A 13060-nucleotide genomic window follows, 5' to 3' on the forward strand; every position below is an offset into this window, starting at 1 on the left:
TTTGCACGATTGCATGATTTATTTACAGCTACAGTAAACGACGATGATTGATTTGTTCTAAGAAGTTGATAATGTTCTTTTCATACTTTTTGTCGTTTTGGCTAATTTTAATATCTGAGGGCAGTTTTGCAGTTTCTCGTAGCGTCCTTGTAATATTGTATAATAGAACATTTCTGCATTATATGTTTTACTGATAGCTTCAATCTGGTATTTCTAGGATTCGTTCTGCGTGGTGGGAGACGACGAGGACGAAAGGGAATCTTCTTCAGTGGCGGAATTAACCGTATTAGAAAAGGCAGAGTTAGAGTTGAAGAGACGAAAAAGGAAACGCGTTCGTTGCGAGGAATTTGAGAATAACGCGGAGAAAAGACGGAAAAAGAATAAGAGAAAAATTATAATTGTTTACAGCGCAAGCAGCGAGGACGAAGTCGAAATATTACGCGAACAACTTAAAAACGAATCGTTGCTGCAAGCACAATCAAGTAGGGAAAATGTATAGTTTTGAAAATATCCTTTGAATCGAATTGTATTTTGTTGAATTTATATTGTTTTATTTTTATATTGCTGCGCAATTGGCGTTACTTGTTTCATAACGTGCTAGAAATAATTGACCGATTATAGTGATGACTACGCATAGCGAAGTACGATTTCCCTGATTGAAGCATGTCTGGCATAATTCATTGAAAAATTTATTTAAGTTTTTAAAATACATACGCATATTCTGTGGACTTAGAATAGAAATGCGATTATATAACCGATAATGAATTGGTATCTCCAAGGCGTACTTTATTTATACAGACATCTTTCTTTCTCGAGAATAAAATCAGTTAGTTATTTTTGGCATGTTACAAATGAATTTTTATACACCTTGTCCTCCGTACACGACAAGGGAACGAAACTACCTAAGCTGTAAGAAACGTTCCTTTTCCCGAAAATTCTATTCAAAGCAGAAATGATCTTCGAGAAAACTTAGCGACGAAATTTTTTCTACCTGTCCAAGCATTCGTAAGTTATTCTTCGGAGAAGCATTTGTAAATTCTTTGCGAAGGAGGAAGAGGTTTAGGTACTGTAACTCGAAGAATACGTACGAACAACAAGCGCGGTGCTCATATTTCACGGTCCCTTCAGGTATGCCGTTGAAACTTAAATCAGGGGTAGCGCACCTGCAGCCGTTTGATGCGTTCAATTGGCGCGTTACGCACATTTTCTCAAGTTTCTACGTTTGTAAATCCTAAATTGTCAAATAGTGTATATTTCGACAAATTGGTATTAAAAAATCGTTGTTTTTTCAGTATAATGTGATAGTGATCCTTCACCTGTAGTGCACGATTCTTAAGAAGACCGTAGATGGGTATTTGGGAATTCGCGAACTTGCACGTAGAAATTTATAATATTTATTCTCATTTGAAATAAATTTTTCAATTCAAGTCAAGAGGTTTTGGCCGTCGTTCGTTACTTCTTAATAAGTTTTCAATCGTTAAAGATATAATATTTTCCAAGCAAATAACTTGCAGTTCACACTCAAATCATGGAACAATTATGCATGATAAGGACAGGTTGGATTCAGTATTGTTATTACTAAGTCCAACCTGTAAATAAACCTATAAGTATAAATTAAAGTTTTTAAAACGCGCCAAAAATTGATTGTACACAAAGTGTACGGCTTGACGAGGAATTCGGGAAGCGATACGCGGCCTTTGAACGCAAAAAGGTCCTCTACTACCTGTCGTAGACCTTAGTTTTGCATCCTTCTTGGGGGATGAACCGTTGTGTTGTTAAAGGGATAAAGGAAAAGTTCAGGTAATTGCTTTTCCACCTTTTGCAGGGTATATAAAGCTAAGGGTGAGAATGTTTCCCTTAGTTTGCGAGTTTAGAAGCTGTGCGAAGGTACGAGCTAAAATATTTTGTACGAAACTCGGCAAGAAGATCGAAGAAAAATGTTCCGTGATTTGATCATTTTTTTATTGGCGATTGGATGGTGCAGTGCAGCAGCGATGATACCGTCTGAGCAAGAGATTAAAATTGATCAGACCAAGCAGAAAGAAGAGTCGAACGAACCGGTGTACCCAATCTCTCAAACCGGAAACCAGCAGCAACAGGCTTACGCTCAAGGGAATCAGCAACTTGCCAGCCAATATTTTTATCCCACTTATCCTGATTACAGTAACAGAGAATTCGTTCTAAAACCAGGATACGGGGGTTACCTCGTTCCGGCAGTTTTATTGCCACAAAAGGAGGAATCCAATTGGCTCACCGATATCGCAACAACGTTACTTCCGTTCTCTAACGATGTTCTTTTGCACGGAGCACGCGTTGGAGCGTACCTGTTGCATTTTATCTTCGTGATTCTCATGGGCGGCGCTGTCACCACCATGATCTGTACATTTACGCCAATTTGCAGCATCAATTTTCTCGGATTCGGTCTTACCAAAAATCAGGTAACACAGGTTTAGTTTACATAGTGCTCCTTTTTTTATATACCTCTCCAAAGAAGCCTTCTGAATCTACCGTCATTTTGCAGGTGAAAGAGCAGATAACTGAACTGGCTCGGGCATACGTTTCTCCAGAAAACATAAACGCAGCCACCATTCTAGTTTTACACGCTGTCGAGAAGTACACGGCGATGCAACGGGAGAAACAGGAAACAACGTATCAGAAAGAGAAGTCTGGCAGGCTCTCCAGGAGGTAATTTTTGTTAGGTCTGGATCCTGTCTACTCTCTTGTTCGCTGAACGATTGTAATTTGCTGTATAAGCTGTACAAGTTCCGTTAAATTAATATTTATCAACAAATAAATTAAGACAGTAAGAAAATTTCATGCAACAAACGCTGCCAAAATACATGTGGGTATTGACAATACATTTTATGGAGTTAAGAAAACACGACGCTTGTATAAACTTCGACAACCCTATTGCGAATAATTGTAAAATATTATACGAAATATAGTTTTCAAGAATAATGTAATATTTAAACATACCGGTACGAGACACTGAATATTTTGAGTTACGTGAATTGTATTGTTTCCCATTCCAGTACCAGACCTCGAAAGCCTTGATCCGCTCTTAGCTTGCGCGCACGCGCAACAGTGAAACCTGCGTCGTTGCATTTATCTATAATTCTAATCTGTGCGTTTCCTTAAAAATCTGTCAATTTTTCGCCAATTTGACCTATCGACATCGCTCGTGTCACATCCATCGTTCGAAAGTGCGATCGATTTATAGTAAACAACAGTCTCGTTGTGTCGATCAGTGCGAAATGAAAGTTTCACCGCGTTTGAACCGTTTGGTGCTTTCTTTGCCAAAATTCGCGGGAACGACACGCTGCGAATGATAAGCAACTTGAATACGAAACAATTTTTTTTGACCGTGAGTCACGTTCTTCGATTCTTCCTTTCTCGACGATTCGTCCTTTCCCCCTGCCTCTTCGCTATCTTCTCTTTCATCCAGCGAACTGTACGCGGGCTAAAGAACGGACGGACGGACGGACAAGCCGACCGACCGGTTCTGCGTTTGGTGAACACAGTTGGATGAGATCAGAGGCCGTTTTGCCATTTTCTACCATTGTCTCGACAGACGGTTTTCGTTCAGGCCGCGCAGAAGATTGTTACGCGCAACACGAATCGGCGCGATGAAGTACAACGAAATGCTGGGTAAGAAATTGTTTATTTTCCATGCAAGCGGTTCGCGTCCTTTTTCTTGACATTCGTCAAGACGATGTCATCGCGATCAATCAGATACAAAACTTTACTTGAAACGAAAATAATTATTATACATATCGTTAAGTGGTACTTCGAGTCTTCCTTTATTTCAAAGCTTTTGGTACTCCTCAGCGACAGGCGATAATCGTCTATCAATTAACATTATTTTTATTGCAATTTTATGCATGCAGAAAGAAACAGTTTGCATGAACGAGAGTCAAGGAGTCAACTTTTGGAATAAACGTAAACTTGCTTGTTTTGATCGATACGTTTAATAATTAGAATAACATTCGGTATTTATAAAAATATTATTTTTGAAAATATTTCGTTGCTTAATTACTGTAAATACACAACTATCATTTTCAAAAATATTTCTTGAAACGAAGCGTCGAAATTATGCTTGAAAAATTGAATTACCGTGAAATGAGAAAGCGTTAGTTCAAACGTGTCGAGGTCTGTTTATCGACAAAGGTCGGCGAATCTTTTCCTACTTCCTGATCATCATTACGGATGAGTAACGTGGGATTTCCATCAGATATATACACAAAATAATCGTTTATTTTATTGGAATTCCTAAAGCTGTGTATTCTTGAAACTTTCTGTGAATTTTATACCGATACATGTTAAATTATCGAAGTTACGATACTTCGAAAAAAAGTTGCGCGCCATCTTGAAAATGGTCTTAAGGAGGATTTCAATTGGAAATGCTTTGAGAATTTTTTTTAACCAAAAGTTTCAGAAATACATATGTAAATTTTTTTAGATATGTTTATTGACTTTTAAATGTCTGTACTCTTTTAACGCGTTCACCTTTGTATTTTGAAACTTATTGTAAATATAAAAAATTAATAGACTCGGAACGGACAGACGGAGATTCTAGAAACATGTAATTCGGTTGAGATATCTTCCGAACTGTACATCTGAGTCGAAATGGTTTAACAATTGTACAATTACGAAGTTACAATTCTATTTATAAAGATATATTAATTTTAGGCTACACAACGATCGCGTTCATCGCGATTCTCGCGACGACAGGATGCAAATCCCAGCTGCTACGAGATATGTCCATTAATTCGAACGTGACGCAGAACATCGATCCTTCGATCATGAACCTCGACGATGAATACGACCTGGACGACTTCGTGCCTTATCAAGGAGAACGTTTCAACATTTTCGATTGGACGCTGCTCAGGGTAACGATCACGAAATTCCAGTTCTGCTTAAGACAATATTATAACAATTATTTTTTAATACAAGACGATATTATAAGAATATAAAATTCCCCTTCATCCACTTTGGAAAACACTGTCTTACATACAGGATGTTCGACCAATCCTGGGAAAAATTTTAATGGGAGATTCTGGAGGTCAAAATAAGACGAAAATCAAGAATGCCAATTTGTTGATCGAGACTTCGTTAAAAAGTTATTAACGTTTAAAGTTCCGCCTGTAGAACGGCAATCTGCGTACAGCTGCGTGCACGCGATAGTGGCTCTCACTCAGCATGAGAAACTCTTCTTACTGACTCATCAACAGCCTTACAGTTTTTTGAGTGAGAACCACTAGCAGCTGTTCGCAGATTGCAGTTCTACAGGCGGAACTTTAAACGTTAATAACTTTTTAACGAAGTCTCGATCGACAAATTGGCATTCTTGATTTTTGTCTTATTTTGACCTCCAGAATCTCCCATTAAAATTTTTCCCAGGGTTGGCCGAACACCCTGTATAGAAATTGTCTAAACTTCTTTCATTTTGATGATCTTTTCGCGTTGTTGCAGGCCATGAACAAAAGATACTCCGGGAATATTCTCGTATCGCCCATATCTCTGAAGATCGCGTTGGTATTGCTGTACGAAGGCGCCCAGGATGAAACTGCACACGAGCTTGCCAGCGCGATGCAGCTGCCCGTTACTCGAGCAGCTACCAGAGAAAGGTTTTCCACGACTTTGCATTCGCTCCAGGTAAACGTTCTGAAACATACGCGTCATCCTTTTCACCAGCTTGAAAATCAATGTGCTTCGACTTTCTTGCAGGCAAGTTCACCGGCGTACACGTTGAACATCGGAACGCGAATGTACGTCGACTCGAACATTCTGACCAGACAGCGATACGAGGCGATCGTGAAGACCTTTTACAATACCGACGTGGTCAACGCGAATTTTACCGAGGCGGGTCCGTTGGTCCAGTCAATAAACCATTGGGTTAGCAACCTGACCGATGGTAACATCGATAAGATGATAGATGACGGTAAGGATAACGTCTGTTCAGAAGATAGAAAGAACGATAAGTTTTAATTTTCTTCTTAAGAAATAGCTGCAAATTCAATGCAATCTAATGAAATACCATCGAATTCAGATTCTGTTTCTTTTCCAGAAAACAACGTGAAGAATTCGCTGATGCTCATTATGAACGCGCTCTTCTTCAAAGGATCGTGGCGTCGCAAATACTTCAATCCGGAAAGTACTCGTACAGGACCGTTTTACACAGCCGACAATGCAATCGTGAATGTACCATTTATGCATGTCACTAAACGCTTCTATTATTCCGAGTCTCCTGAGCTGGACGCGAAAATTCTACGTATACCGTACGACGTACGTTGAATCTTATTCCATATGTTTCGTATTTTATGATCTACTTTACTTTAATATCTTTTCTTAATCAATGCTAGGGGCACAAGTTCGCCATGTATCTCCTGTTGCCGCGTACTAGGAACGGAATGGATAAGCTCGTAAATGCAATCACCCCGTTCGTGCTGACTCGATACGTGTGGCTTATGCAAAATTTAATCGTCGATGTTTCCATTCCGAAATTCAAATTCGAATTCACCAGCCATTTGGAATCCGTGCTACGCGAGGTATGCTTCGCGCAAATCGATCTTTCTGTAAATCAGAGTTTTGGTACAATTATGTTTTTGAATAGTTAAGTATTCGAATAATCAAATACCAACAATTTAACGAGATGGTATTGTTTCCGTCTGTTTCGTCGAACAGCTCGGTATCCGCGACATTTTCGACGACACGGCGACGTTGACGGGTATAGCTCGCACCAAACGAACTTCCAGACACCTGAAAGTTTCGGACATTTTGCAAAAGACTGGTATAGAAGTGAATGAAAAGGGAACTACGGCTTACGCGGCCACTGGTAGATGATATTTTTTATTCCACCTATGCGAGTAGATGCCTCTTACGCTCACGGAGGCGTTTTTATCTTTTGTTTTAGAGATCGATGTCGGAAATAAAATCGGGGAAGAAACGTTCCACGCGAATCATCCGTTTATGTTTTACATCGAAGACGAATCTACAGGAACGATCCTCTACGTAGGCAAAATGATGGAACCTAGACAAGAGGGCAGCCCTTTAAGCCCTAACTCGATGCAGGACTTTCCATCTAAATTTGGCCCAGCAGTATCGGTTGCAGGTTAATCTATTACCTCGATATGGCTGTGCAAATTTTTGGGAATAATTGGTGAACCGACTGGAACAAACGCTTGCCTTCGCGTATCTACCCTTTCCTTGTCTTCTTCTAATTACATTCAATTTAACTCTTCTCTAGACGATACTTACTGCTTCTCGTCCAAATTCGAATTGAATGTAACAGACTTAACTGTAACATAGAAATTCCACATGTAAAGATTATTAACGCCGTTAATTTATGTTTTCACTGTCTCGAATAATTATCAACTATAAGCAATAATATTCTAATAGAAATTTTATCTTTAGAATATCCATAGATAGTGTCAAAGTTTTTAGCCAGAAGTTTGTGTTTTTGTTTCTTATAGTTTTCTCCATGAATTTATCCAAGCCTCTTACATTTGCTTACGTTGACACCTACACCTGGAATCTCGGTAATCCTAACGATGTTATTCCGAAATCCTAGAAACTCTGTCTGAACTTGTTTCGTTAAGTATGTTCGAGGCTATCGCTAATTTCTATTTCTTCCAGAACACCGTGAAAAAGAAAAATGATTTTCAACGTGTGTTCAACGCGATATAACGATCTTTTCTCTTAGCAACCATTTTCCATTAAACGAATAAATGCATCCATGCACGATATTAACGTGAACATATTTCTAGACTCAACCTTGCAGGCAGGCTTGAATGCCGAAGATCGGAACAACCTCTTCAACATGTACTTTTCACAGGTAAGCAGAGACGGACAAATTTTATTTTTAAATAACGAATAACCATTTTTAAATTAATTCGTATACTAACTCTGTTTATGATTTTTCATAATAAATGAAGTATCGAATATGTTCTCGTTCCTCAGGTCTTGAACAAAAAATACGAAGGAAATCTAGTGTCGTCGCCTGCGAGCATTAAAACAGCTTTGACGATGCTTTCGGATGGTGCAAACGAAGAAACGAAAAGAGAAATAATTTCGGTTCTACGATTACCGGAAAACGAGTTGAGGAGAAGAGAAATTACGAAACTTGTTTTGAAATCTTTAAAGGTAGGTCAACAAACTTATCTGCAAATTTGTCTATTTATAAATTTGTAAATTTTAATCGAAACGACTAATTCTTCTTTAATTTTGTTAAAGCTTATACTTTTCATTTAAAGGGTAAGACCACTGTAAAAACCTGAAATGAAGCGTTTTTTGTGATTTTTTTTTGATGGATAGAAAAATAAGAAGAGTCGTCATTTGATACTATTTTTGAATAAATATTTGGTCGTACCCCTTAAAAGAATACCTGGTGTCGTAACATTTTTATGAGAAACAAAATTCGTACCATTAAGAACTTTTGATAAAAATTGATTCCAGGTTTGACTTCCGGTAGGTTTCATTATATGCGCAACACGTTTTTTATTTTTACAGAGGAATGAAAATGGTACAGAAATTGATATAGCGACCTGCCTGTGGGTAGATAAGAATTTTAACGTGCTGGATAGCTATAGAAACACTTTACAGTTGCATTACAAAGGTGATGTCCAAAGTATAAACTTTGCGGATACTCGAAGTGCCGCGGCCATTATTAATGACTGGGTTCGTCAGGCATCGCGCAATAAAATTTCCTCGCCCTTGGTGAACAGTATTCAAGCTGACACACGTTTAGTATTAACTTCGGTCATTTACTTTAGAGGGCATTGGTTAAAATCGTTCAACAAGAAGAAAACGAAACTATATTGCTTCTATACACCAAATGGTGAATGTCGAAACATCAACTTCATGATACACGAATCTACGTACAGATACGCTCAGATATCTTCAATCGATGCGGAAGTTCTCGAAATTCCATACTCGGTACGAAAAACGTATCAGTCATAGTCATTGTAACTTTATGTGAGACACTGTAACTTTCATAACACGAGCATATTAATATTTCAGGATAACAAAACATTTATGTTGCTGTTAATGCCAAACAGAAAAGAAAATGATCCATATCTTCGAATATTATCTAAAGATTTAGCCACTGTTCCCGTTTCCGTGATGTTAGCAAATTTAAAGGAAAGAGATGCTACCATTTACCTTCCCAAATTTACTATCGAGAACAGTCTCAATTTAGTACCTACAATACAACACGTGAGTTCTGTTATAATTCTAACTTAAACTTGATTCAGAATAGGAGTACTGTCAAATATTGCAAACAATGTTTTATTTTAGTTGGGTATTGAGAGTATATTTAAATCTGATGTAAATTTAACAAACATTGTATCCAATGGTTCTCTGAAGGTGGCAAGTATATTTCAAAATGTGAAAATAGAAGTAGACGAAGATGGAACATTAGCTGTAGCTGATACAGGTATTTTAAAGAAAACTTTTTTCTTAATTTCCTTAAAACATTTAGAATTTATATATGTTGTGTTTTTAATAAATACTTATCGTAACAGAAATTGGATTCGTGCCCCTTTCATCTTGGAATAATGACATCAAATTCAATAGACCATTTCTGTTTCTAATCGTCGACTCTGTAACACATACAACACTGTTTTCTGGTCGTTTTATTGAACCGTTTTAACGAAAGATGTTTGGTGACTATCATATAAGTAGTAGCTATATATATTAATAATAAATACATATTGTGTATAAAAGTTAAAAAATAATATTGTGTTTAAGACTGTTCTTTATTCACATAATTATAACAATATAATGTACCTATTTAATATAAATTATATGTGAATATCTAATATAAACTAGATAACATTTTCCACCTATTTTACATATTTATGCTCGATATCTTTCCACAGTTTCTGAAACAAAAATTACCACCAGTGTTATTCCGAAAAGTTTAGTCATTTTCTAAGCAAAATAATCTCCCTGTTATGCAATCCCGTTTTAACATACAATTTAGTATTGTTTGTAAAAAACTACGGCACTAATTGCATATAACGTACATGTTTTTTTATGCAAAACTTACACTATTAACTTGTTTAACAAAATTATTTAACGTAATAATCGATGAATTTGAACAATTCGATATGCGATAGAAAACCATTTAAGCACGTTCCTTAAATAAATTGCTAATTTACACGATATACTATAAAAATCTTTAAACGTGAATTTAATTTATACAAACCCCTTTATTGACGTTCTCAAATACATTGTCTGTAGAGACATCGAGCACTCGCTCAAAGAAGAAACTGGTTACCATTATGGTAAAGACAAGCGCAGAGGTCCTTTTAAAAATTAAATTGTATGTAGTACTTGCTAGTCCAGCCATTATACCGATTCAAATTAATACGTCTCAAAGCAAATTGTTAGCTTTAATTGCAAAATGGAATAACTTTACTGTTACGTTACTCGCGATCGTTTCTATCTCTCGTTACTACGATACGATGACCGAGTATGAGATCTTCCACTACTATATTATAGAACATGGAATACTTTTTGAAGCAGTTCGTCTTAATTCTTACCGCCAGTAGCGTTGTAATCTTATTCTGTTCTGAATCGATAATATTAGAATTAACACCGAATGCTCGGGGACCCCAGAATTCTGTGTTTAAAGTCCCCAGATATATTTTGTATGTACGTCGTTGAGCTATTGAATATTTCTACCTGTTTGTCACATTGTAATTTGAAAAATAGTCGAGGATAAACCTAGTCAAGAAAAACTGGCATAGCAGTTAGCGCGTTAATATACTTTATTTTTTGCACGTAGAGTTAACAGATAGAAAATATTTTTAGAATCTGTTATAAACAGAGAACACAATTAGAAAAGCACACTAAATAAATAGCATTCAAATACTTCAACTTTGTCGAAGTTTGCCGAAGTGTACGTAAGTGGAGGGGCAATTTTCTACGAGCACCAGTCTGTCGTCTGGTAGCACTTAAAAGTCTGGTTGAATTCAGAGATGCCAGCAGAGATGCCAGAAAGGCACCGAGGGTGCTCTCTCACACTATGTCAGATCACGCGTACGTGAGCTCGTGGAGTTTCGGAAACCCGACAAAGGCAAAATGACGCATGCACTCTTTCTCGATTCTCCGAAGTTGCCCAAAGTAAGTTCGGACCGTCTCGTGGGAATTGAGAGAGAAAGGCTCACACTTCCCTTCTCGCTCTTGAACAACTAATATCCGACCTCCCGTCAACAGGTCTCCACTGGCCTCTGCTGACCGCTGCTGACCACTCCTGGAATTTCTGACAACGTATAACGATTACGACTGGCTACTGTTAGTCTCTCCCAGCCTCTGCTGACTGCTGCTGACCACTTCTGGAATTTCTGACAACGTATAACGATTACTACTGACTTCTGCCTGCCTCCGCTGGCCTCTGCTGACCGCTGCTGACCACTCCTGATACTTCTAACAACGTATAACGATTACAACTTGCTACTGCCTGCCCCTGCTGGACTCTACTTGCCTCTGCATGCCTCCGTTGGCCTCCGTTGGCCTCTGCTGATCACTGCTGACCACTGCTGACCACCGCTTATATTTCTGGCAACGTACAACGATTACTACTGGCTACTGCCAGCCTCTGCTGACTTCTCCCAGCATCTCCCGACCTAAGCTGGCCTCTGCCAACATCTCCCGACGTCAGCTGACCATCGCTGACCACTGCTGACCGTTGCTGACAACTTGTGACATGATGTAATATAATATAATATGTTTATATGTATTAAAGTTTTGTATAATGTAAATCTATGACAATAAATGATATAATTTCAAAGTATTCAATGTATTCTCATCATTTTTTACCGTCCTTTTCCTCTCCAAATCATTCTCTTACCTATAAGATGCGTACCACCTTCTTCGCAAGTTCACCAGCATTTTAGAAATGTTCCGGGAACTTTGGAAATCCGAATTTGACCTTGACCTTGGCCCAGTTTCGAAAGTGGGTCAAGGCCATTCGAATCTTAGAAAAATTCCGGGCACTTTGGAAATCCGGATGGCCTTGACCCACTTTCGAAATTGGGTCAAGGCCATCAAATCTCAGAAAAATTTCGGGCGCTTTGAGAATCCGGATTTGGCCTTGACCCAATTTCGAAAGTGGGTCAAGGCCATTCGAAATTTTAGAAATCTTCGGGCCAACTTGGAAATCCGGATGGCCTTGACCCAATTTCGAAAGTAGGTCAAGGCCATTCGAAATTTTAGAAATCTTCGGGCCAACTTGGAAATCCGGATGGCCTTGACCGAATTTCGAAAGTAGGTCAAGGCCATCGAATCTTAGAAAAATTCCGGGCGCTTTGGGAATCAGGATTTGGCCTTGACCCAGTTTCGAAAGTGGTTTTCAGAAAACGCTCCGGGCACTTTGGAATTCCAGTTTTAAGTAGAGAAACGGTTTCTTATAACTAAGGGAATAATGGGGAGAGGAAAAGAAAGGTAAAAGTGATGAGAACACATAGAATTCTTTGAAATTATATCATTTATTGTCATAGATTTACATTATACAAAGTTTTAATAGATGTACATCATGTTAGAAGTTGTTAACAAAGGTCAGCGTGGTCAGCAGAGGTCAGCAGAGGGATGCAGAGGCATGCAGAGACTAGCAGGGGCAAGCAGTAGCAAGTTGTAATCGTTATACGTTGCCAGAAGCATCAGGGGTGGTCAGCAGAGGTCAGCAGAGGCTGAGAGAGGCTGACAGTAGCCAGTCGTAATCGTTATACGTTGTCAGAAGTAACAGGAGTGGTCAGCAGAGGCCAGCAGAGACCAGCGGAGGCAGGCAGAAGTCAGTAGTAATCGTTATACGTTGTCAGAAATATAAGCGGCGGTCAGTAGAGGCCAGCAGAGATCAGCAGGTGCGAACAGTAGCATGTAGTAATTGTTATACGATGTCAGAAGCATCAGGGGTGGTCAGCAGTGTTCAGCAGAGGGCAGCAAAGGTATGCACAGGCAAGCAGAAACCTGCAAAGACAAGCAGAGACTTGTAGGAGCATGCAGTAGTAAGTATTAATCGTTATACATTATCAGAAATACCTGCAGTGGTCAGTAGCGT

At 38.6% G+C, this 13060-nt stretch overlaps 3 protein-coding genes across 3 annotated transcripts; 2 read left to right on the forward strand and 1 right to left on the reverse strand.

Annotated features, from left to right (window-relative positions):
• The first annotated feature begins 74 nt into the window (after positions 1 to 74).
• On the forward strand, positions 75 to 3151 carry LOC143351318 (uncharacterized). The gene is made up of 3 exons (XM_076782822.1): positions 75 to 2438; positions 2522 to 2685; positions 3033 to 3151. The coding sequence occupies exons 1-3, from the start codon at positions 1938 to 1940 to the stop codon at positions 3052 to 3054; spliced, it is 687 nt and encodes a 228-aa protein (XP_076638937.1). The 5' UTR covers positions 75 to 1937; the 3' UTR covers positions 3055 to 3151.
• A 105-nt stretch (positions 3152 to 3256) lies between these two features.
• LOC143351317 (uncharacterized) lies at positions 3257 to 9824 on the forward strand. The gene is made up of 14 exons (XM_076782821.1): positions 3257 to 3648; positions 4690 to 4889; positions 5473 to 5655; positions 5728 to 5941; positions 6068 to 6285; positions 6363 to 6548; positions 6685 to 6835; positions 6914 to 7111; positions 7767 to 7834; positions 7960 to 8142; positions 8509 to 8934; positions 9019 to 9213; positions 9295 to 9433; positions 9522 to 9824. Exons 1-14 carry the CDS (start codon positions 3627 to 3629, stop codon positions 9647 to 9649), a joined length of 2511 nt encoding a protein of 836 aa, XP_076638936.1. The 5' UTR covers positions 3257 to 3626; the 3' UTR covers positions 9650 to 9824.
• Ox (ubiquinol-cytochrome C reductase complex subunit oxen) lies at positions 9737 to 10510 on the reverse strand. The gene is made up of 2 exons (XM_076782823.1): positions 10208 to 10510; positions 9737 to 9881 (listed from the first exon to the last, which is right to left on the reverse strand). Exons 1-2 carry the CDS (start codon positions 10349 to 10351, stop codon positions 9843 to 9845), a joined length of 183 nt encoding a protein of 60 aa, XP_076638938.1. The 5' UTR covers positions 10352 to 10510; the 3' UTR covers positions 9737 to 9842.
• Between the last annotated feature and the right edge of the window lie 2550 nt (positions 10511 to 13060).

Source organism: Colletes latitarsis, unplaced genomic scaffold (genome assembly GCF_051014445.1).
Source record: "Colletes latitarsis isolate SP2378_abdomen unplaced genomic scaffold, iyColLati1 scaffold0128, whole genome shotgun sequence".
In the NCBI taxonomy this organism is placed as follows: domain Eukaryota; kingdom Metazoa; phylum Arthropoda; class Insecta; order Hymenoptera; family Colletidae; genus Colletes; species Colletes latitarsis.

What these genes read in the sequence shown, in the direction of transcription:
- LOC143351318 (XM_076782822.1), top strand. Translation starts at nt 1,938, where the DNA reads ATGTTCCGTGATTTGATCATTTTTTTATTGGCGATTGGATGGTGCAGT. An exon ending in TCGGTCTTACCAAAAATCAG is followed by an intron (nt 2,439 to 2,521) that starts GTAACACAGGTT and finishes GTCATTTTGCAG; the next exon opens with GTGAAAGAGCAGATAACTGA. An exon ending in TCTGGCAGGCTCTCCAGGAG is followed by an intron (nt 2,686 to 3,032) that starts GTAATTTTTGTT and finishes TTCCCATTCCAG; the next exon opens with TACCAGACCTCGAAAGCCTT.
- LOC143351317 (XM_076782821.1), top strand. Translation starts at nt 3,627, where the DNA reads ATGAAGTACAACGAAATGCTGG. An exon ending in TGGAATCCGTGCTACGCGAG is followed by an intron (nt 6,549 to 6,684) that starts GTATGCTTCGCG and finishes TTCGTCGAACAG; the next exon opens with CTCGGTATCCGCGACATTTT. An exon ending in TCAACATGTACTTTTCACAG is followed by an intron (nt 7,835 to 7,959) that starts GTAAGCAGAGAC and finishes CTCGTTCCTCAG; the next exon opens with GTCTTGAACAAAAAATACGA.
- Ox (XM_076782823.1), bottom strand. Translation starts at nt 10,351, where the DNA reads ATGGCTGGACTAGCAAGTACTACATACAATTTAATTTTTAAAAGGACC. An exon ending in TTGAGAACGTCAATAAAGGG is followed by an intron (nt 9,882 to 10,207) that starts GTTTGTATAAAT and finishes TTTTTGTTTCAG; the next exon opens with AAACTGTGGAAAGATATCGA.